The sequence below is a fragment of the Candida parapsilosis genome, contig 005809 (assembly GCF_000182765.1).
Source record: "Candida parapsilosis strain CDC317 annotated contig 005809".
Taxonomy (NCBI): domain Eukaryota; kingdom Fungi; phylum Ascomycota; class Pichiomycetes; order Serinales; family Debaryomycetaceae; genus Lodderomyces; species Lodderomyces parapsilosis.
This window is the reverse complement of record NW_023503281.1, coordinates 1589704-1613054: the sequence shown is the minus strand read 5'-3', so window position 1 is coordinate 1613054 and position 23351 is coordinate 1589704. Positions and strand designations below refer to the sequence as shown.

Sequence of the window (23351 nt, the reverse complement as noted above, 5' to 3'; positions counted from 1 at the left end):
GACGACAACCACTGTCTTAAAGCTCGACACCACGAGTTTTGTTCAACAGAATTAAAATCCTCGGATCCAACATTATAGATCGCACAACTAAACGCTTTAACCCCTACAAGCTACTTGAAATCCGATAAAAGCTATCATCTAATCGCCAATACATTTCCATCGCCATCCATGAACAAAATCTTTCAACATAAACATCAAAAACTCATTCTTCAGTGTTACCCCGCTGGTAAGGCGACCGACAAGAAACCCAACTCATCTGAGTTGAGCTATTTGTTGTACTACGCATCAACACGTAGAGTCAAGTTGGAAAAGGTGATTCATTTCCTCAGAGAGAAAACTCAACATGATGCTGCACGAAATCGTACAGGAAATTTACAAGTCACATTGGCAATCATTAAGGAATTGATTGTCAAGTGTAGTGAGAATTTGAATGTGTTTGCTCCTCAAGCTTGTATAATTCTCAAAATCTGTCTCGATACAAAGGATATAGCTGTGTGCAAGAGTGTGGTTAAAACATATGCCGAATTGTGTGAGAAAATGGATGGAGCGCTTTTTGGTGGTGACAAGGAGTTTGTACAAGATTTTACTGACCTTACTCAACAATTGATCTCCTTTGGGAAGGAAAAGAATATTTCTCAAAACCAATACGATTGGCAAATGGTTTCATTAAAGGCTATTTATGCAATCTCCAATTGTTTAGGCTTCACAAGCAGCAGCTCAAAGAAATTCATTGCTGTTTCGATCCCATTTTTGATTCAAGTTATAATGCATAATAACAATATCAGCAGTCTTATGCAACGGTTGAAATCAAGCCTCAACGTTGAATCTGATGGAAAGAGATTGTCGCGTGTGCAACTGCAGAAATCTCAAACTCAAGTCAATAACCAAATTGAAGTTGATTTCGATAACGATTCGTTAACTTTGACCGATGTCAATGAGGAAGCAATGAATGCATTGAGAGCATTTTTCAACAACAACGCAGCTTCTCAAATATCAGAAGTCACGAGGGCCGTAGTTCAACACGTATTCACAACAAATATCAATTTGGATTGGGGAATTGTTCTATTGGAGTTGTGTGTGACATGGATTCCGATTCAGCTAAGGTTTGTTAGTTGCTCCACATTGTTGGCTACTTTAAACCGCATCAATATTGAAGGTGCCTCAAAGTCAAACTATCCACTTCACTTGCTGTATGCTAAGCATTTGTTGGGTTTATTGTCAACGGGGATCAACATGATTGGTTTGTCCATTTCCGATATCATTCAGCAGTTATTGAATTTGCAAACGGACTTGATATTGAAGCCAAGCGACTTAAGTAAGCCTGAAATTGACGTTTTGACCAATATTTATTCAGAGTGTATTTGCAATGTGACTACTCACATCTACTACTATGATCAAGTGCCGGATTCAATTCAAGAGATTTTGGTCAAGGTTGATTTTGTTTTGGACAGCTCATTTGTTGACAGCAGTGAACAAACATCCTCCAGTGAGAGAATACATGATCTCATTGTTCAGTTTTTGGACAATATTTCCAAGATATTCCTTATTTTGAAAAACAAAACCAGTACTATTAGTAGAAACCATGTTAATCTTGAACATTGGGATATCAGTCTTGGGTTATTGGCGCCTGATTCAGAATTTGATGATGACAGAAATACAATATTGTCTTTACAACAAATTCGAAGCATACAAGCTAAATATTTAAAAGTTTTTGACGAGTTTTTGAATATCGAATTAGCAGCAGCTTCACGTTCAGCATACGAAGTGATTAAGAAACAACAGTATAAGCTTGACCCTGGAAGTGGAGCTACTCATTTATCAGACGGGTCAGACAGCACTAACGACAATAAACTAAATGGCAAGAACTTGATGGAACCAGATGTCAATCAATATATCACCCAGCAACAGAATTTCATATCGCATTTTTTGATGTACGCCGATAGGTTTTTCGATGGACAAGAAGCACCTAGCACTGAATTGGTCCTTTTGTTGGTGAAAGTCTTGAAAGACATGATTGAAATTCTCGGTTTGAATTTTGTTAGTAACTTTATCCCATTTTTCCACCATGGTGTATTGAGGTTGGACAAGACAACAGATTTCACTCAGAGACAAATGTACAAGGACACGATTGCTCATATTTTGTTGTATTATATCTTGAAAACCCTTGATGATCAATATGAAGATGAGTTAGAAGGTTATTGCAAGTCTTCTAGATTGTACAAAATGGTTTTGGATAGCGTTGAATATAGAAGACAACATGGTTTGTGGATCCATGGAATTGATTCGTCACCTTCCGATTTGGAGCTTACAAAGGGAAAGAGAATGCTACCAAAAGATGCCAATGGTAATGACATTAGACTTCGGATAAAGAGTGAAAACATTGAAGAATTTGCTTGTGGTAACAATTTTTTGATTGTTTGGTTGCATCCTCAAAAACCATTATTGACCGAAATTGAGAAACCTCAAGTGTCGACGCATATGAGTCAATTTAACAACGACTCAAGAAACACTAACAATACTGCGTATATGGATTATGATGAACATTCGGCCGCTGCAGCGGCAGCAGCAGCTACAGCCGCAGCACATGCCGATCATTTTGCACCACAATTGAACAACCACACTGGATTTTCATCAGATGCAGCTACAACGGACTCTGAAAAGGGATTGTATACTGGGTTAGGTTTAGGTACAGCACAAGACATTCGACAAATTCGTGCCGAAATTCTACAATTTAGTCAACATTTCCAAGAGAGAGGAATCCCATATGCTGCAAATTATACCTTGACTAATAATGGCAACACCACGTCTACTATTAGTCGGTTGAATGGTGATTTAGACTCATTTGATCAGACTAATGGATCAATTTACACATTTAATTCGCATATAAACTGCCCTAGAGTTGCTGATTTGAAGGAAACATTGAGCATAAACAATTTGAAAGGTGTACCAGCTGGTAATGGTCATGCTGGTATGGCTGCTCGCAATATGGATCAAACAGTATCCAATAATTCAATCTTGAGTAAGAATTTATTGTCCACCGATGTGGATTCGATTTTGGCTGGGCTAGATAGTGATGATGAGGCTGCATTTGTTGTGTGACTTTAGAAGAGAAGGTACTTAACTAGATTGTCTATTTCTTTTGATATACACCAGTAGTCACTATCGTCTCTTCTTTATACATCTCGTCACCTCATACCTCATTCATCATTCATTATCGTCGTCATCATCTCCCTCCAAAGCTTCAAAAGCGTTGAATGTTTTTGTTTGTTTGTCACTAGCAATCTCTCTTGGATCCACGGCTTTTGATGAACCCAAATTCTTATTATTTGGCTTAGCTCTAACACCGATTGACTCTCTAAACTTATTCCTATCATCATTCGCGTCGTTGTCCCCTCCACCAAAGCTTCCACCTCTGTGATTATTATGTCCACCGGAAACAGGGACAGTTGTTTCCCATCCATCTTCATCTTTAATAACTTCATTCTTCTTTTTCAAATATGGCTTTTGTTGTTGATTACCACCAGATCTAGAGCCTCTACGTCTATTCATGTGGTGATAACTTCTTTCATTTCCACGATCGTCGATATAAGTGTCTCCGTTGTGCCATTTTCTAGCGTGTTCAGCTTGTTGTTGTTGATGAGCATGTTCTTTAACTTGGTCAATTAATTCATTAAAGGCAGCCAATATGGTTGGTTGTGGAACATAAGTTGTTTCTTCTTTAATTTGAAGTAATTGTTCTTCTGTGTATTTTGCCATTGTTTGAGTGAAAAAGTGTCGTGGTGAAAAAAAGGTTCGATAGTGGATGACTTTTGCCGATCAAGTTGTTCAAAACAGTGGAGGTTTAAGTTGTCTTCTGACAGGTCTTGCAAAAATAAAAACGAACGTAAAATTTTTCGTTTATTTATTTTGGCATTTATTGCACGACTTCAAGAGAATGTGATTGTAGACAGCATAGACATGATGATAGATTCATGAGAAAGGTATTGCATAGATCTTTGCAGTTATATGTCGTGATAGCTTTGGTAAAGGGTGACTGGAAATACCGAACTCAGAGTACATCTGGTTTTTCGAAGTGCCAGAACGCTGATTGTAAATCTAATGTTGCAGGACAGTCCTGTAGACGAGAGCTGCACATAGATTGCTCGACAATCAAGTTGTCCATGAGAACATCCTACTGAAACTCAATGTGCCATGTCGATGTATAGCGGCTGTTACAAATCCATACAAATGCCATTTCAGCGACGTAGGCAATTACATGAAAACTGAAAATGAAAATGATTCAACTGATTTGAGGAGCAACACGTTAGCATCTCGTGATTGGTTTTTGCTCAATCTGTACTGATGCGTAAATAAGTGTTGATGATTATAAAATACAGATTCTCGTCAATGCCCAAAAGAGCCCACTACATGGTATCATTCCACACTTAAAATCGGCAAATACGCTCCTTTAGTTTACGTGATACCCCCACTTTCTAAGTTTAAGACAGATCCTACAAAACAGTACCAACCCTACAGACGGGTCTTCTTTTCTAGCTAGTGAGCTTTTTGCGCGAAAAGCACAGCTCAATACACATTTTGCATACTCATTAGACATTAGGTAAACGAAAGCGTTTAGAGCTCTAGAAAGGAGAAGCAGAATCAGTGGAGAGGTTGTGGCATTAAGCCTTGTTCATTGCTTCCTTGCATTATGTTTTAGCCGTTTGAGTGCTTCTAATTATAGAATACTATGATTTGTTCCTCGGATTTAACTCCTTGATTACGGCCGAACTTGACAAAAAGGAACACATAATTGTTAGTCTTTCACCAGGAACAATTGAAATCTCACAGGAGGTACTTTTCGTAACAACCCTAAGTTATTCAAACGTACTAAAGTCAAAATATATAGAACGAAGAACTTTTTAATCGGACATTACTCAAAACTGTTAAATATTATGTAATCTAACGCAAGATTGTATGTACTTTATCACCCCAAGCGCCGTGCCCTCCCCTTTTTGAGTTACATTGGTGGTTCCGCATTAAAGAACAGTTTCGCTATGGGTTTGCCGTAATTACATTTGAGTCAACAACAATTACAAATGACGCCTATATCTATATCATCGGGGCTAACTTCAACATCAGAATCGCGTTTAAGATGGAGTTAGGATCTACTGTTCCAACAGGAAGGATATAAATACTACCTTAAGACTGATACAACAGCTATTTATAAAGAATTACATCATATAGAGAAGATAAACATACACACCACTAAAGATCCCAACATGAAGCAATTTATAACCGATTCATTTGTTGGTCTGATCTTGTATCGGATTTCAGGTCGCAGGTTATTTTTACACCGTGATGAGTTGCCTGGCTATGTCGTTCCTGAAAAGTATTTAGCCGACAATGACAAGCAATCAGAGAATGTGTTCGCCGAAAGAGAAGGTGAATCCGAAGAGCAAAACAACAATGAAAACCATAGCCTTAGGAGCAACGGCGACATAGTAGCTGCTACTGAACCACAAAACGAAGATGTTATAGAAAAGGAGAAGCAACAGGACATCAACACTGATAGCGCTTCAAATTCAAGTAAAACCACCTCTAAGCTGATTCCCAAAGACAATAACGAGTCGAATCACATCATAGTCACATGGGATGGAGATGATGATCCAGATAACCCATACAACTGGCCATTTTATCTCAAGGCAATCATGGCTTTTCAAATTGCTTTCTTAACTGTGTCAGTGTACATGGGATCAGCAATCTATACCCCTGGTGTCCAAGATATTATGGAGAAACTCAACATTAATGAAACTAAAGCAGTGTTGCCATTGACGATGTTTGTTATTGGATACGGTATTGGACCCATCTTTTTCAGTCCATTGAGCGAGGATTCTCGAATTGGTAGAACTCCACTATACATTGTTACGTTGTTCATTTTTTGTATGATGCAAATCCCAACCGCTTTGTCAACAAGTCTTGCTGGAATGGCTGTGTTGCGGTTGATTGCCGGGTTTTTTGCTAGTCCTGCTTTGAGCACAGGTGGCGCTTCATTTGGTGATTTTATTACATTGCCTTACTTTGTTGTTGGATTGGCTACTTGGTCTTTGGGTGCTGTTTGTGGTCCCAGTATCGGACCATTGATTGGTGCAGTTTTGGTGCAAAGAGGTGGTCATAATGGATACGAAAGTTGGAGATGGACATTTTGGTTTATGGCTCTAATTTCGTCATGCTTTTTGATCCTAGGTTGGACATTACCGGAAACTTATGCCCCTAAATTGTTACGCCAAAAGGCAGAAAGATTGAGGAAATTAACTGGAAACAACAAGATTGTATCTCAAGCTGAGTTGGATCACGGTGCAACTTCAACAGGTGAAGTTGTTAGAAAATTGTTTTGGCGCCCTTTTGAAATCACAATCACAGAACCAGTGGTGCTATTGATTGGTATTTATATTGCTTTGGTTTACAGTATTCTTTACTTGTTTTTCGAAGCTGTCCCCATTGTGTTTCAAGAAACCAAACATTTCACTTTGGTTGAAATGGGTGTAACTTATCTTTCAGTTGTCATTGGTATCTGTATTGGTGGTACCATTTATATTCCATATGTTTACAAGGTGTTTACCAAACCATTGCTTGCTGGAGATTACGGTAAAGTGACTCCAGAGATCTTTTTACCACCATCAATTTTCGGAGCTGTTTTGATGCCTATTGGATTATTCATCTTTGGATGGACTTCTTCCCCCAAGATCCATTGGTTCCCACCATTAATTGGAACAGGAATCTTTTCAATGGGTGCATTCATCATTTTCCAAACATTGTTCAACTATATGGCTGCTAGTTTCAAAGTTGAATACTTGGCCTCTGTATTTTCATCCAATGCATTTTTCAGAAGTGTTGTTGCTGGTTGTTTCCCACTCTTCGGAAGAGCTTTATTTTTGAATTTGAGTATTCACAATTATCCAGTTGGCTGGGGTACAACATTATTGGCCTTTTTGTGTTGTTTAATGATTCTCATCCCAGTGTTTTTCTATTAGAATGGACCCAAGTTGAGAGCAAGGTCCAAGTATGCCAACCATTAGAGAGACGACTGTGTGAGATGGGTCGCGAAAGACAATAAAGGTCGGTATAATTTGCTTTTATACATGTGTACTTAATTAGAATCATGTGATTTGTGATTGTGAAAACGATGTAGTTACATAAAAACGAGGATTAGAGCACGCTCTAGGGAAGATCTTGACCCAAATCTAGAACGAGGGAGATTTATTAGTGCTCTTCATAGTTGGACATTTGCTAATACATTCTCTATTCTCTTCTCCGACGCTAAACCAATGAAGTTAGTTACGAAGAGTGTGAAATGAACAAATACTGGGTTTATTTTTGATGCACAAAGTATTGTTCTGCGCAGAGGCAGCGCATCTCAGGAAATCCACAAAATTTATCTCTAAAAGAGCTACATCAGTTCATCACCACAGTTTTTGTAAAGCAAATAAAGACCAGCACCCTATCAATAATCCTCGCAACATCGTTTCGTTATGCCGCTAGCTCATAATCTAAACAAAGTGAGTAAAAACTTATCCAAGTCCACTGGATCGATGCATATAAAGGGACGAAAATTCAAACAATTGAATCGAGCAACAGTTCGAGACAAGAAACTCAAACTACAAAAGATTGAAAGTGTAGAGAGAAAGCTGAATGAGTTGCTTATTGTGTCCTTTTTGCAGGAGCAAATAGCTGACAACGTTGAAAAGCCAACTTACACCTTGTCAGAAATACAATCCTTGATTGAACAGTTTATCGATCAAGATCGTCAACAATTGGTGCAAGTAAAACAAGAACATCGAAAGGGTAGGCCGATTTCGAATAAACAGAAGTTACTTACTGAGAAAGTGAAACATGAGGAGCATTTATTTGCTACTGGGTATAAAGTTCCTGATCTAAGTCATGAGGAAACGGTAACGAGGTTGAGAAATTGGAATGGAACAACAGGTGCAACTACAGGATTCAAGTTTGTAAATATTTCCAAAGAGATGAAGGAGTTTCCAACGGTGGAAGTAGAGATGAAGGAATGATTTAGGATGTGTATGATATAAAAAGTCCTTTGCATTCGATGTTTAATAAAGTCAATCATTTGGTGTTCCACAAGATGTTCTTCAAATTGAAGCCACCTTTACTGGCTTTCTTCTCGTGTTGTGTAATCAACTCTGGCTCGTTTGTTACTCTGTCTGTATCAACAAGTGGTGTACCCACAATTTCCATCAGTTCTTTTGCTTCACCAGCTGCAGGTTCCATTGATTCACCACCAGGATGTTCAGTAGGCACAGCATCGTCCAGATTTTTCCTTGGTTCATCTGAAATAAAGCTCAAGCCAAGATATGCAAGCATAGCCGTAACTGCTCCTGTAGTTGCACGTTTACCCCATGAAGACTTACCTGAAGCTCCTTTAGGACCCCGTTCTCCTTCATTTTCTAAAATCAAGTACTTGCGCTTGCCATCCAGCTTGTATCCGACAACCTTGTAATTCTCATTTTGTAAGCACTGTAATCTGTCATTGACAATAGCAAGCTCCGAGTCACTGAACTTGTCCAAAATTTCAAATATATCTGATTTATGGGCAAGCTCATCACGGATCAAATTTTCCGATACGGGGATTTCATCACCAATTAAACTCAAAAGTAAGTATTTTTTGCTAGTTGCCGCAACTGATTGATCATACCTTGTTTTGCTCCATTTATAAGCATCTGCCTGTCTTTGCTTTGACAATTCATCCTTGTTTAGTCTTGTGAGATATTCCTCAACTTTAGCAGGATCAATTGCATTTGCACTTGCCAGTGTTGCTGACGTTCTATCATTCAGTCTCTTGCGCGGCTTATGTGCACTTCTTGAATGTGATTCCGTTTCTGGTATATCGTCATTTTGCAACGCAGAGACAAATGCAGCTCTCACTGCATCTTCGAAAGTTTCATCTTTAAAAACAGTATTTCTTCGATTGTCCAAATCAGCAATGTATTGTTCTGAGTTGTGATACTTCTGCTTGGCTAAAGAACCGTTTGCACTCCTTACATCAGGCTTCAATGGTTCGTATTCACGAATGTCGTATTCATACTCAACTTCAGGTGTCTCGCTAACCTGTTCTCTTGTGAGGACATTTTTTCTCGCTGGCGTTGTGACATTCTTTGGATCCAACCTCTGCTTTTTGGGTGCTGATGTCTCTTCATTTACGCTTCTCATCAAATCAGAATAGAATTCTTGTAATCTGTCCTCTGTAATTGGCTCACCATTCAAGTTCTTACTCATTCCGTAAAGACAAACAAGGAACGCTGGATAGTGGTGAATCGCAGCATTGTACTCCTTTAACGAAGCTAAAACCTCCTTCTTGAATAAGTAGCCGAGCGATGTTGCATCCAAAGTTGCAATGTACACATCAACCAATGAATTGAACTCCTCTTTTGACACATGTATTACATCGGACTTGTATAATAATCTTGATGCGGTTAAGAATGCACCTAACACATCGTGCTCTTCCTTTTTCAATAGGTCTAATTGCTCCGAAAGTGGGTTCCTTGGAGGCTTCACCAATTTTCCCAACTTTTCCCACTCTGTAGCGCTTGTCAAAACGTTGTCCAACACAAAAGTTGATCCGTGGTTATGTTTAAAAAGCAATGCCAAGTTTCGATACAACTTATGCCAAATCAATTTCTTATCACTAGTTGAGTAATTGGCTTTGGAAAATTCCTCAATTTTGCCCAAGATTTCATTTGCATATACATCTGCAAATCTTTCAATGTTTAATGAAACTTTTAGCTGGCTCAATTCAAGCACGTACTCCTCTAACATAAAATCATTAGGCATTTGTCTGTATTCTTGAGAAACTTCCTCGATATTCTTCTCTGACCTCATCTTTCGTTTCTCAAACCCATCAAACACTGCTTGACTGTTGAGCAACACATCCAAAACATCTGTGTTTTGGCCATTCATGTCAAACAACCTGCTCAATCTCCTCTTTAATCTAATGTATTTAAAAGATTCGCTGTTACTAGAAATCAACGAGTCCTTATTCTTGGCATCGTCAAAAAAGCTTTCAATTTGATAATCTAATGCCTTGAACACGTCGTCGCTTGTATGTTCATTGAAAGATAAACCACCAAGTGCATGTTTAAGTTTAGTTAGCTCATTCACAAAATCGTATAATTCCAACTCATCAGGTAATTGGACATACGGAGCTGATTTTTGTGCCGGCTTTTCCTTCATGTGCTTTTCAAATTGAGCAAACACATCATTGCTAAGAAGGACCGTGTTTAAGATTTCTAGGCAATCAGTGGTATTGTTCACGGAAAACTCCTTCAACTTCGCCCTCAATGTAAGCAAACTGCCATGATTAATTTCAGGCCACAATGTGTCATCCTCTAAAATTTGATTGGTGACATTCTCGATAACAGACATGACCGCAGTTTTGTCGCTGAAATCCCCAGTCAAACCCTTGAGAAATTCAATCTCAGCAACGTGCCTTTCAAGACGTAACCAGTCGGGTATTTGCTTGTAGTTTGTACTTGTGTGCCTGTCATGGATTGCCACCTCATCAGACCCTTTTGCAATCTCGTCCAATACCTCCAAATGAGTACCTAAATACTTTGACGCGTCCTCAAGTGCAGAAACAAGCGTATCAACAGAGCCTGGTGTCAACATTGACCTCTTCTCGATCGCTTTTACAAGATTGTCAACATCAGAATAGAAAGCGAAATCGACACCTAGTCCTCGTTTTGCAGCGGCAAGATCCTTCTTCATATGCAACAATAGTGATCCCTCAGGTAAGCACTTTGTCAAACTGTCTCCATTTAATTCCAAAAATTTGATGAGGATGTCGGGGTTTTGAGCAAGGTTTACAACGGTGCTACTATCTATGCCAAAAAACGCCTCAGAAGCGGCATAGCTTCCAGGCAGGAAATTGCACCATTCCTTTTCAAAATCCTTCGTCAAGGCCACCTCCAAAGGAAAGTTCCATTTGAGCAACGCGTTCAAAATCCAGTCCTCTTGCAAATCACCAGTGAATTTATACTTTGCAGTGTGGAAGTTGTAAGCAGTAAAGTGGGAAAGTAACATACCAGACCGCAATTCATCAGTCGTCAAGACCTCCAACAAGTTCTTTGCTTCATCTGCGAATGGATGATCACGTGTTGTTGAAATTTCATAAAGTCGTGGCGCCAACTCGTTATATTTGCTAGTTGCGGGTATAAAGTTTCCAAACTCAAGCATACTCCATACCACGCACAAATCTTTTAAGGTTTCATTCACTTCTTCTCTATCAAATTTGGCACTCAAGTTTTCAAACATACATTCTTTCATTGCAGGTTCAAAATTATTGGTTTCCACGAGAGCCTTGATCAACTTCAAAGGAGTGATTGTTTTTGCTAATTTCTCACGTAATGCCTCATACCTTTCAGCTTGAATCAACGTTTTGAAGAATGATTCGTCAGCGCGCTGGCTATTTTCCAAAAAGTGATCAAACTTTCCAACCATCCTGTCAATTTGAAGTATCAAATCGTTCTTTGATCTAATTCTCTTAAAGTTAAACTCACGGTCTAAAGCTTTTAACTCTGAAACATAAAAGTACAAGCCTAAGTTGAGAAAATCTGAAATTTCTTTAGAGCGTTTCACCTTTGGAAAGTACTCCTTTACCACTGTTTGAGGGAACTGAGCATCCTTATTAACGAACTCGACAAAAAACTTTACCATCTCATCAAATTTGGACTTGGTTTCTTTTGTAACTTGAGGGATCTCCCCCCTGGTGTAGTAATCTCTAAATATGAACAAAGTATTAACAATCTCCAGGCCTGACAAGTCAGCAAAAGTTCCAATCCTGTGGTTAAAAGTGTCTTGTAAGAATTGTTCAAAGACCTTTAACTCGTCATAGTAATACTCTGTATAAGCAAGCCCCTGAGGGAAACCCTTTTCGTTCGTCACCTTGAAATCCCACATGCAAAAGTCTAGTACATCTTTCATTAATGACTCGTTGCAATCATGGATTATGTAATACGGATATCCAATGTTTCGGGGCCTTTTGATTGTAAAGTTGGGTAATGCGATGTCAATATTCAACTTTTCATTGATGTCTTCACCTTTCTTTTTGGTCTTCTTTTTTAGCGAGATATAGTCAATTTCGTACTCCTCAGAATGTGTAGCAAATCCTCTGACAAGATTCACTGAAGAGCGAGGCGGATCTAAAGTTTTGTGGTACTTGACTATTGTCGAACACGCGGGGAGTGCCAACTGTGGCGTTTTTGCAATTGTGGTTTTCAACAACTGTTTTGCAATTACCCTATTTGAAAGCATCCTGGGCAAAGCAGTACTGCAATTCTAACAATATGCTCTTGTGGAGATCAATGAGGGTTGATCTTGTGCAGTAGTGTATCAAATAGCAATAAGTAAAATAGCTTTTGCGGAGTCGGAATTGCAAAAAGCAGGGGGACCTTGTGCGATTACTAAGATTCAAATGATAAATACGATATGAGGCTGATACTATATGGTATGACTGTTGTGGTGGGCTCTAATATAGTAAGCCGAAGTTGGTGGGTGTGCGTTTCAAAAGAAGTAGGTTGAAAGTAGTTTTTTGAGGAAAAGGGACAAGGGTAAAAAAGGGGAGAAAGAAAAGATAACACACAAAACAACAAAGTAAGTAAGCAAGGCAGATAAGAAAAGAAACTAACAATTAATTGTAGTTTTATACACGACTCAATGTGCACCTCATATATACCGTTCGTTAGAGACTTACTAGCTATTCATAAAGCTAAGCTACTGTATCCAACTGTTAAAACTATTTGCATCATTGTACATCCTAGATCTCATACGAGTTTTGCTGCAAAATGTGTCAAAATACATGGCCATGTAACTTTTGTTTCAAAATTGATGCAAAAATAGGGCTTATCCCTCATGGACGAAGTGGAGATGACCGAAGGTGACCATTGACAAACACAGAGCGTATGAGAAAGTCAATATTCAATCACATCGTCTTCATCTTCCTATTGATTTCACGCATAGTGATTCAATCTTGTGGTCCACTCTAAACACGTGAATCTCATTTGTTTTTAGTCCATAAAAAAAAAAAAAATAATGCAGAAGGATCTCATCATCCTTTATCGTCAGGACATCTCTAGAAATGTTTAATGTATGATATCAAGACTTCTTAAGCTTTGGAAAGGACAGATGAATAAACCAATCAAGAAACCTATAATAAGTATTGTTGGTACTACAGGTGTCGGCAAATCCCAATTTAGTATTGAATTGGCGAAAAAGATCAATGGTGAAGTCATCAATGCTGATTCCATGCAAGTGTACAAGGGTGCTGATATCATAACCAACAAACACCCCATTGAGGAGCGTGAAAATGTGCCTCATCATGTTATGGATCATGTTGATTGGAGTGAGGAATACTTTATTCATAGATTCAACAAAGAAGCTAATCATGCAATTAATGACATTCACTCGCGTGGAAAGATCCCAATAATTGTTGGTGGAACACACTATTACCTTCAAACACTACTTTTCAATAACAAAACTATGGAAAATAAGAAGGAGAGGGAGTTGACCAAAACTGAAATTGAGTTATTGGATGGTCCTACTAACCTTCTATTTGAAGAATTACAAAAAATAGATCCAATTATTGCCGAAAAATTTCATCCTCAAGATCACAGAAAACTACGACGAGCAGTGGAGATTTGGTACACAACTGGCCAAAAGCCGTCAGATTTGTATATCGAACAAAAATTGGATGAGCAAGAGCAAAGTTCATTAAAGTACAATACTTTGGTGTTTTGGCTATACTCGGACCCAAAAGTGCTACAAAATCGATTGGATAAAAGAGTTGATAAGATGATGGAGACCGGTGCTGAAAAGGAGATTGATGAGTTGTTTCAACATTACTCAAACAACAATTGTGATTGCACGAGTGGGATATTCCAAGTTATAGGATTCAAAGAATTCTTACAGTGGTTGGAAAACAACAAACAAAACGAAACAGATTTTGCTCATGGGCTTGAACGGATGAAGATAAGGACCCGACAATATGCTAAGTATCAAGTCAAATGGATTCAGAAAACTTTGCATCTTGAACTACAAAAAGAGGCAAAATTTGACTATGTTAATGGAGGAAGATTGTATATTCTTGACGCAACTGATTTATCTGAATGGGAAGATAACGTATGCAATCGCGGACTAGCTATTGCAGAGCAGTTCTTCCAACAAAAAGTGACATTACCTGAGACCCCTGGGCACTTAGCTGGACTTCTCACAGAGAAAACAAATTTGAAAAGCAACAAAGTTATTGGCTCAGAACAAAGGTGGAAGCATTTCAAATGTGATGTTTGTAAAGATAAGAACGGAGACCTGTTTGTGGCAGTAGGAGAAGACAGTTGGTCACGTCATTTGAACAGTCGAAGGCACAAGAAAAATACAAGTGCAAGTGGTAAAAGAAAACATGTAGAGGAGATGATTCGTTTGCATAAGAAGCAAAGTTAATTAGAATCTATAGCGTAGCTTAACTCTGACGTTGTGGTAGTTCCACTTTTTAGTATTCGTCGTAAGTTTTGTAGATTTCATAGATCTATTCTCTTTGATCTCATCTGCAACACGACCGGTAGCGCGAGTATTTACCTTTTCCAAATCAGGAATATTAATCTCAAACATTTGTAACGATAACAACCAGTATTCTCCACCCACTTGTTATACAATATATTTGAGCTAGAAAACTGCAAGTTGAACTAAGCTATGACCTTCTTTGAAGATCAGTTTTCGTGTATTGATATCAATAAATCGCCAAGGAGGAGAAAAGTGTATCCACAACATCTATATCCTAATGAGCAAGCTCAGGCTCATTATAATACACAACCGGCGCACTTTGAAACTCCAAAAAGGCAATCCAACAGTGAGATTAAGTCACAGAGTACCGTTAGACAACAACATCGCGTTCAAAGTGACAACGACCTAGCAACATGCCCCCATTCAGAAACCGCAATATCCAAGAAGGATTTTCAATTCTCATTCATGAGAGCAACATCTTCATCACTTCAAAAAAGGCAAGGCTCAAATTCATACAACTCACTCTTGACATCTTCAAACACAGCCAATTCATCGTACGCAAAAAAAAGACATGAGTATACAAGGCACCTATCTCATAACCATCGAGGCAGAAGAATTGCGCTGGGCCAAAACATTCTAAAAAGCGACAACACAATCAGTAACCAACCTTTTGAATTGGAGTATTTGAATGATTCTCCTTCGAAAAGTTCCAGGAGTAAAGAAAATACAGTGCCAAATGACAAATCTCCTCCTAAACCCAGGCGACACGTTACACAACCTATATCTTGCCCGTCCGATGTTTTCCAAAGACTTTATACTCCGAAATCAAATCCGGGTTATACGAAACCCCAAAGTCTAAAAGCTAGTATACCAAAGTCGGGGAACGGGGCAAAAGTGCAGACAATTGGGGAACTTTACAATATATTGTTCAGAAAGGATGCCAGGTTATTTCGATGCTCAAGGCATGATCCTTCCGCATCATCAATGCAAAGGCCCGTGGATGTCAACACCATCTCACTTAATCTGCTCAATATCTATGAAAGAGGAGAAATTATACGAAAAGATGGTGTATATTACGTACCGACATCACATGAACGCAACATCAACTTGAAAAGTTACGGAAACAATTTTGGCTTCGATGATAATGGGGGAAATTACATAGTATTGTTAGATGATCACATTAATTACAGATTTCAGATACTACAGAATATTGGCAAAGGATCATTTGGCAATGTGGTATTGGCAAAGGATCACAAGTTTAAAGGAGATAATTTAGTGGCTATCAAAATCATCAACAATAACTTCAACTCCTCAATTCAATCGGTTAATGAGATCAAAATGCTCAAACATATGAAGACGAGACAGCATGAAAATCTCATTGAGTTTTACGAACATTTCAATTTCAGAAGTCATATTTGCATTGTTACGGAGGTCCTATCACTCAATCTATATTCTGTACTTGAGATTACTCAATTTAGAGGTTTTTCCTTCGACTTGATCAAAAAATTCACCAAACAAATACTTTGTGGACTAGGATATTTGCATTCTTTGAAAATTGTACACTGTGACATGAAACCTGAAAACATCATGATCAAATTACCCGAGCACCCACAAGACGAAAGCCTCGTTGTCAAGATCATCGATTTTGGCTCATCATGCTTCGAAGATAAAAAAACATTTACATATATTCAATCAAGATTTTACAGGGCTCCCGAGATCATTTTGGGTGCCAATTATGATAATAAGATAGATATTTGGTCCCTAGGTTGTCTTTTGTCAGAGCTATTCACTGGCTCACCTTTAATAGCTGGGAAGAATGAAATTGATCAAATCGGCTTGATGTTGGAGATGTTTGGTGCCCCAAAATCGGCAACCATATTGAAAATGCGATCACAATTGACGAGAAACCTACATCATTCATCAGATAAAGTAGCTTTGACATTGAGTTCCCCAACTGAAAAACAGATTAAAAAGACTTTATTGTATAAAATATTTGATCTCAATGGAAAGATCAGCATGTCTATCTTAAATCATTATAAAACAGCAACCAACTCAACGAAAAAGCAATTTAAATTGAATTCTAAAAGTTTGGAAGTTTGTCTTGGTGTTGGAAGTTTGTCGTCAACTTGTGCTAAAGCATTTATCAATCTCTTGCAACGTGCATTAGTTTGGGAACCACTGGATAGAGCTAGTGTGGATGAGTTGCTTCGAGATGAATTTCTCGCGTAAATTGTATATGTAGTTTATGTTATACGTATCTCAAAAACATGTTGCACATTTACGGATGCCCATGATGGGACCCAGGCCAGGCGCTAATCTTTTCCGCCCTCGGGGTGCTCGCTCTACTGCTCTCCCCACTCTCATTAAACTCAGTCAACTCAGTAATATTAACGCTAGTTTCAATTAAGGAATTCACTTTTCTCTCAAACGTGTATCTCAAGTCTTGATCATCAAGGGTGGAAACATAATCTTTGATTTCAGCTAGCTTCTCCCCTTCCACCTTCTCCAAACTCTTGATAAATCGGGACCCAAAGTTGGAATCAATGGGTAAATTAGAGTATATTTTTCGTTTTAGTATACCCACGGTTCGCAAATTATCAAGCAACTTGTCATAATGAATCTCCGGCGTTAAAGTAACCGAGGCATTATTTGATTTAGATGGGGGGTTAATGAGTAATAGTGCAGCATAGTACAACATTATATGTATGTGCACAGGGACATACTTTAAATTATCAAGAATATCTTTATCATTGATGACTAAATTTATGACTGTATGAGCGGCATTCAAAGCAATGTTGGCATTAATTGCAGCTTCATCAGGTGAAACCAATCCTTTGTTGGAGATAAACTCATCTTCATCCGGATTTGAATCGGAGTCGGAGTCGTCCTCACTGTCAATGCATTCTTCAATTTGCGTGCTCTTTTGTGTTTGAGTCATCCCTTTTTCAACACTTTTATCCCAAGCTGGGAATAAGCCACCATCATTGGGATTCATCGAAAGCTGTCTAACAGCTGATGAATTTATATGCATTTTTGCAAAATTGTAATAAATCAAGGTGCTTTTCGTCGACCACACGGCGCCATTATTGCAAGGTGCTAGCAATACTGTCCAAGAAACCATCCACTTATCTAGCTCAAGATTACTCTTAGAGGGGATTCCAAACGAGGATGGCATTAGCAAATCCCACGCATCGCCACGAAAGGCTTCGCTCAATGCTTGATTGTATTCCACTTGTGAAACCAATCTTAGATCTGTAAATTTCTGCTTCATCAACTTATTGTGGAGATCCTCTTCTGTGGGAGCTTTTTTCACATTAGAATTTGGTTCAATCTTCCGCCTCAACTGTTTCTTTGTCTCGGAAAGTTTTCTTTCATCTTCACTAATGAGAAGCTCTCGGCTGTGCTTCAAAGAATATTCTTGCGAGCTAACCAATGGCTGCCGGTTGAATGCCATACTTTGTTGGCCATCCAATACGTACAACAAGTACCAAAGTTTCAAATCGTCACGATTCCTTCCACAATTGGGATTATTCAACCCATACTCTTTGGCAATTTGTAGTGCCAATCCTGTAAACATTTGGGAATCAGATAGCCAAAAACTGCATAGCACTAAAGCAACTATTGTGTTGAAAGCGCTTGGTTTATCAGTTGGCTTGTTCTTATGAAATAGGGTACCGCATATATCTCGCAAGTAAACCAGTAATTGTGACGATTTAAAAGAAAGTTGAGGGTGGTGGATAGATGCAATCGTTGAAATAGCGCATACAAGTACGGGACACGTCTCCCAAATATCATCAACCAGGAATTTTGATATTTCAAAACCAAACAATTGTTGAGCTATGTTAGAATCAAAAAACTTGAAAAGATCTTTGGCTTCTCCTTTCGAGAGAAAACCATCTCGAAAATCATGCGGTGGTGATATATTGTGCTCGTCATTGATACCACCCTCTTTGATATCGGTATAGTCCCCTATTTTTTGTCGTTTAGAGCCTTGGTCATATGCTCGATTCATCGAACTGGTAGAAAGGAGTTCCTGATAACGAGTACCATTAGTTGCAACTTTTGGTGATTGGGAATGATCAGATCCATAATGCGATTCTATTTTATGTATTGTATGGCCACCTATCTGTTGCTGATGATTCAGCTTTAATAAATCTACTAAAGAATCTATTTTGGTGTCGAATGAATTTAAACGTTGTTCAATATCTGACTTCCATTGAATGTCATTACGTGATAATCTATCTGATGGCAAATAATTATTTGACGGGATTGGGGACAAGCCCTCTTTGAAAGGCGGTGAGTTGAACGTAGCTCGACTTGGAAGCAATGTTGTCATGTTTGATACTTGTGGTTTCGAGACACTTGTGGAATTAACAGGATTGAGTGATATAGGCGCAACCGAGTGCACAGTAGGCGCTTTTGAATCCAATGACGGTAGTTTCAATGAAGGAAGTTTATGAACAAACTGACAAGTCGCTGCTTGACCTGTTTTAAGGCATCGCTGACATGGCAAAAAGCCTTCATAAACACATTTTACTTTGGATCGTTTGCAGTTACAGCATGGTTTTGTTCTTTTTTCCTTCGTTGTGGCTTTGGAGGACGTCATTATAGTGGTGTCGTGCTGTATTGTCCGTGTCTATGAAGCACGTCATTAGCGTCTAAATCATTAAGAAAAGCTTTTGGCTTTGATGTCTTTGACAATGGTAGCGCTTGTGTTAAATTTGTGTATTTAATATTTAATACCAACAGACCTCCCCAGTTTTTTCTTTTGAATTAACCGAGTGTAATTACCGTTCTCCACAAACACTTTTCAAATGTCAATGAAAACCAAGATCAAGTCATTTTTTGGCCCTAATAGACAATATGCTGTTGCTGGTGCATCCAACAACCCTTCTAAGTTTGGGTACAAGATTTTGAATTGGTATGTGAAGCACAATTTATCCGCTATTCCAATTAACCCGAAGGAGCAAGAAATTTTGGGTCAACCAGTTGTGTCAAACGTCACCCAAATTATCAAGGCTATCGAAGACCACAGGAACTTGAGTGAGTACAAAACTTCTAGCGTTGATGGGTTGAGTATTTCGTTCTTGACTCCACCGCCAATAACTGTGGCAACTTTGAAAGAAATCTCCAACATCGAAGGTTACAAGTCGGTGATTAAAGGGTTGTGGTTCCAACCAGGTAGCTATGACCAAGAGGTATTGGACTTAGCTGAACAGTTGGGGGAGTTTGATAAAGTTATCGAGGAAGATGAGTGCATTCTAGTCAGAGGAGAAGAAGGTTTGCTCTCGGCAAATTTGTAAAACTATATGCATTCTCACTTTGTATATAAAGCTATAAAATAGTGACATTTAGATATTTCTCCGTAGAAGTTAATCTAGAATCTTTTTGATGTAAGACCCCCAACCTTCATCGCCGTCTGAGTTGGGCTTTTCTAATTTGGATTCTTTATCCTCCTCAATATTGATTGCGTAGGGAAATGGTGAACTTTCAAGTGAAGTTATTGGGGGTATATGCTCCTTGTTTCGATCCACAAAGTCGTATATCAGTATCAAAGCAGCTTCAAAGCTTTTCATGGACATTGTCACTGCTCTCGAATACTCTAACCCGCTGTGTTTTGGACGAGGGATAGTGGGACCTTCTTCTATGGGAAGAGACTCGACGTTAATTGTCCACTTTTCCCACGGTTTTATGTCGTCGCTTTCATACTCCCGACCAAACCATCCTGAGCTTTTCCTTTTCGCATTTGATTTATTCAAAAATTGAATAGTAATCGTTCCATTGGCCGGTAGTAGCTTGCTCTCAATGCATGTACGTATAAATGAGGAGACCTTTTCCTCTATCAAAGATTCGAGTTCAGGCAAATTCGTAGCCAGAGGGTACGTGACGTCAAGAAACTCTCTTGTTGTTGGAGTGATTGGTCCAAATAGCCTATTAAAGAATATGGTCCATATTACGCCTGCGTATTTGTTAGTATTTGTGACGAGGCGTAAACTCACAAAACGTGTGGGTTTCAGACATACCTTTGATTGATTCTTTCAAAACTGACCTTTCAGCAACTAAGTCGATGACAAATTGCATCTGACTACATTCAAAATACACCAAGATGTAGAGATGTTATTTTGGTATATCACTAGAGTGCGTTGATGTTTGTGATGAAGAAAGAGTGTGAACTCGGTACAAAGGTGCTTCTTTTGTTTGTCGCTAAGATACATATTTTATTTTTGCTTCTCCTTACACGCAGTCGAATTTAGACTATTTACAATAACCAAGAACACACATACCGTGATTACCCTATACTTTTTTAATACCAACTGGTAGGGGTGCCTCCTTTCCCTTCGAACTCCTAAGGCGTCTCAAATCGGCTTCAATTTTGCATTCCAATTCTTTCACAACTTTAGGTATAACTTCGAAATCCAAAATTTCCTGCTCTTTTGCATCAAATTTCAGAAGAACGTAATTTGTCACAGACTTTGAACTTGGTCTTCCTATACCTATAGCTATTTTCTCATACTTGTTTTTATAGACTTCGTCGATTGACTTGAGCCCATTGTGTCCCCTTGAACTCGTGCCTGGTTTCCTCACTTGAAACTTTCCCAAGTTACGCTCTAAATCATCGTGAAGAACTATCAAGTTTGACTGTTTGCGAAACTGTTGGAAATGTTTCCATACTATTTTACCCTGGAGATTCATTAATGTTGAGTCGGATTTGAACAATACTAAATTGGGATATTTTCGGGAGTAATAGTAGTTTTCTTGCTTATACAAGTGCTCTTTCCAATACATGTGGATGAGTTGGTCCATCACCTTGTGTCCAACATTGTGTCTCGTATCTTTGTATTCGGGTTCAGGGTTTCCGATTGAGCAAATGAAAATACCTCTCGTAAACAGTAAATCTGGGACAGCTTTTACTGGCCAGTAAGCATTAATCAAACCCCTTAGCATTGTTCCGTTCCCTCTATTTTGTTGTGCTTACCACCATCTCCACTTGGCAATTCTTTTGGAAGTTTCATTTTTTCAAACCCAGTTTGAAGATATTTCAAAGTCGCATTTATGGAGGACCTGAAGGAACCAATCTCACTTTCCTTTTTTACAACCCAATCCGTTATGCGATTAATCCTAAGTCTCGGTTAGTACCACTCTTATTTCCTCTCAATAACAAAGGTTTACATACGTTGGCTCGCTCCTCTTGACGTCGGAGTTTAAACTATGATCTAACAACGCCTTTCGGTGCTGCAAAAAAAAATTTTGGTGTTAGTATAGTGAAAGATCACTATAAAATAAAAGGGAGTAACACGTACATCTGCACACTCATCCAACTTCTGATGGATCTCCAGAGCTGCTGTACAGTAATTCTCAAACATGATAGTAACACAATCCTGAAACTGGTCCCAATCCATTGCCAATTCTTTATCTTCCTGATTCACCCACGACTTAAGCTTGAGCAATGCTTCATATTCAATGTTCGTAGATATATCCTTCAAGCAAACCCCATTTTGCTGTAGGTACTTTCTGATATCTTCCAAAGTTTCCATTTGGCTTGATCCCTGGCTGTTCATTGCTTCTGTAAATCACTTGTCGGTCGATTGCCTTGGTTAAGAAAAAAAAAGAAAGTTTCATCCATATTTTGGCTGCTAAAAATACTCCAAATATTTGTCACATACCAAAAACCCACAACCATGAACCAAGAATTGAACAAAATTTCTACCCAACTCTCCAAGACACTCAAACTAGTTGATGAAAAGTTTATCAAGAACAACAAGTTGGAGTGGAGACAAATTAAGCGTACACCTCAGTTCTTGAAACAGAAAATCAATTATGCTGGAAACTCATATACAAGTGATGAAGAATTCAACACGTTAGAAGCTCATTTTAAAATACAGGAGCTTGGTTTGCATAGTTTGCAAGACGAGCTCAAAAGCTTTGCTTCTGCAGCTATTGAAACATTGAGAGGTTCCGAGCACGTAGCTCAGGGATTCCAAAACTTGGCTGATCCATACAGTAACTTTAAAAATTCGACAAATACCATAGATGAGGCTTATGATGCTTGGACAAGAGGGAGTAAGTACAAACACCTCATACTGTCTATAAACTTTGCAAACAAATTAAATTTGTTCATGAGCATGGAGTTCAAGAAATTGGAGGAAGTTGGTAACATATCAAAGCAAGTGTCTAAAAAGATTGCCACTAGATTGGTCTTTTTATTGGACTATGATAAGCTATACAATGAGTATGAGACACTTTGCGAAAGGCAAGAACGGAATGAACTCTCTTTGAAGCAAAGCAATGGCATTTACTCCCTCAAAAGAAAGTTGGAAGATAGCAAGATAAAGTATGATAGTATCAACGGAATCTTGAAAGCATGTCTTCCCAAGTTTTTACACTATGTGAAGCAGATTATAAATGCATTTTACATAAAGTACACGTTGTTAAACTATGAGTTTTACCTGGTAATTGTTGCAAAGTTGACTAAAGTACAACCAGTTGAAGAATCAGCTACTATTATATCTTCTTTCAAGCAGAAAAATGACCCACTTTTCAACGACATTGAACAGCTTTCTATCATTGCTTTCAATCGCCCTATTGATTATGCTAAACCAATTTTTGAAGCCAATCTAGGGTTCTGTTACGCTTTGTACGACTTTCATGGAGTAGAACCTGGTGATTTATCCTTTAAGAAGGGCAACAGAATCAAGATTTTGGAAAGAACAGGAGACTGGTGGCAAGGTGAAATAAAAGGTAAACAAGGGTTATTTCCCAGCAACTATGTAAAGCTTGAATAATCCTGATTCCATTTCTGATGCATT

General features: G+C 38.5%; 12 protein-coding genes across 12 annotated transcripts; 7 read left to right on the top strand and 5 right to left on the bottom strand. All coding sequences in view use genetic code 12, as the record gives it.

Annotated features, from left to right (window-relative positions):
• Positions 1-168: 168 nt before the first annotated feature.
• CPAR2_207560 (uncharacterized protein) lies at positions 169-3099 on the top strand (the record flags this gene model as incomplete). The annotated part of the gene is made up of 1 exon (XM_036809669.1): positions 169-3099. One exon carries the CDS (start codon positions 169-171, stop codon positions 3097-3099), a length of 2931 nt encoding a protein of 976 aa, XP_036666282.1.
• Positions 3100-3204: 105 nt separating this feature from the next.
• Positions 3205-3756, bottom strand: CPAR2_207550 (uncharacterized protein; the record flags this gene model as incomplete). The annotated part of the gene is made up of 1 exon (XM_036809667.1): positions 3205-3756. The coding sequence occupies one exon, from the start codon at positions 3754-3756 to the stop codon at positions 3205-3207; it is 552 nt and encodes a 183-aa protein (XP_036666281.1).
• Positions 3757-5258: 1502 nt separating this feature from the next.
• On the top strand, positions 5259-7010 carry CPAR2_207540 (MFS transporter; the record flags this gene model as incomplete). The annotated part of the gene is made up of 1 exon (XM_036809666.1): positions 5259-7010. The coding sequence occupies one exon, from the start codon at positions 5259-5261 to the stop codon at positions 7008-7010; it is 1752 nt and encodes a 583-aa protein (XP_036666280.1).
• Positions 7011-7508: 498 nt separating this feature from the next.
• On the top strand, positions 7509-8045 carry CPAR2_207530 (uncharacterized protein; the record flags this gene model as incomplete). Its single annotated transcript, XM_036809665.1, has 1 exon — positions 7509-8045. One exon carries the CDS (start codon positions 7509-7511, stop codon positions 8043-8045), a length of 537 nt encoding a protein of 178 aa, XP_036666279.1.
• A 55-nt stretch (positions 8046-8100) lies between these two features.
• Positions 8101-12303, bottom strand: CPAR2_207520 (uncharacterized protein; the record flags this gene model as incomplete). Its single annotated transcript, XM_036809664.1, has 1 exon — positions 8101-12303. The coding sequence occupies one exon, from the start codon at positions 12301-12303 to the stop codon at positions 8101-8103; it is 4203 nt and encodes a 1400-aa protein (XP_036666278.1).
• An 834-nt stretch (positions 12304-13137) lies between these two features.
• CPAR2_207510 (tRNA dimethylallyltransferase) lies at positions 13138-14484 on the top strand (the record flags this gene model as incomplete). The annotated part of the gene is made up of 1 exon (XM_036809663.1): positions 13138-14484. The coding sequence occupies one exon, from the start codon at positions 13138-13140 to the stop codon at positions 14482-14484; it is 1347 nt and encodes a 448-aa protein (XP_036666277.1).
• Positions 14485-14733: 249 nt separating this feature from the next.
• CPAR2_207500 (uncharacterized protein) lies at positions 14734-16773 on the top strand (the record flags this gene model as incomplete). Its single annotated transcript, XM_036809662.1, has 1 exon — positions 14734-16773. The coding sequence occupies one exon, from the start codon at positions 14734-14736 to the stop codon at positions 16771-16773; it is 2040 nt and encodes a 679-aa protein (XP_036666276.1).
• A 49-nt stretch (positions 16774-16822) lies between these two features.
• On the bottom strand, positions 16823-19150 carry ZCF30 (Zcf30p; the record flags this gene model as incomplete). The annotated part of the gene is made up of 1 exon (XM_036809661.1): positions 16823-19150. One exon carries the CDS (start codon positions 19148-19150, stop codon positions 16823-16825), a length of 2328 nt encoding a protein of 775 aa, XP_036666275.1.
• A 208-nt stretch (positions 19151-19358) lies between these two features.
• CPAR2_207480 (uncharacterized protein) lies at positions 19359-19847 on the top strand (the record flags this gene model as incomplete). The annotated part of the gene is made up of 1 exon (XM_036809660.1): positions 19359-19847. One exon carries the CDS (start codon positions 19359-19361, stop codon positions 19845-19847), a length of 489 nt encoding a protein of 162 aa, XP_036666274.1.
• A 69-nt stretch (positions 19848-19916) lies between these two features.
• CPAR2_207470 (uncharacterized protein) lies at positions 19917-20625 on the bottom strand (the record flags this gene model as incomplete). The annotated part of the gene is made up of 2 exons (XM_036809659.1): positions 19917-20503; positions 20568-20625. The coding sequence occupies 2 exons, from the start codon at positions 20623-20625 to the stop codon at positions 19917-19919; spliced, it is 645 nt and encodes a 214-aa protein (XP_036666273.1).
• Positions 20626-20838: 213 nt separating this feature from the next.
• Positions 20839-21489, bottom strand: CPAR2_207460 (aminoacyl-tRNA hydrolase; the record flags this gene model as incomplete). Its single annotated transcript, XM_036809658.1, has 1 exon — positions 20839-21489. The coding sequence occupies one exon, from the start codon at positions 21487-21489 to the stop codon at positions 20839-20841; it is 651 nt and encodes a 216-aa protein (XP_036666272.1).
• A 734-nt stretch (positions 21490-22223) lies between these two features.
• Positions 22224-23327, top strand: CPAR2_207450 (uncharacterized protein; the record flags this gene model as incomplete). Its single annotated transcript, XM_036809655.1, has 1 exon — positions 22224-23327. One exon carries the CDS (start codon positions 22224-22226, stop codon positions 23325-23327), a length of 1104 nt encoding a protein of 367 aa, XP_036666271.1.
• Positions 23328-23351: the final 24 nt, after the last annotated feature.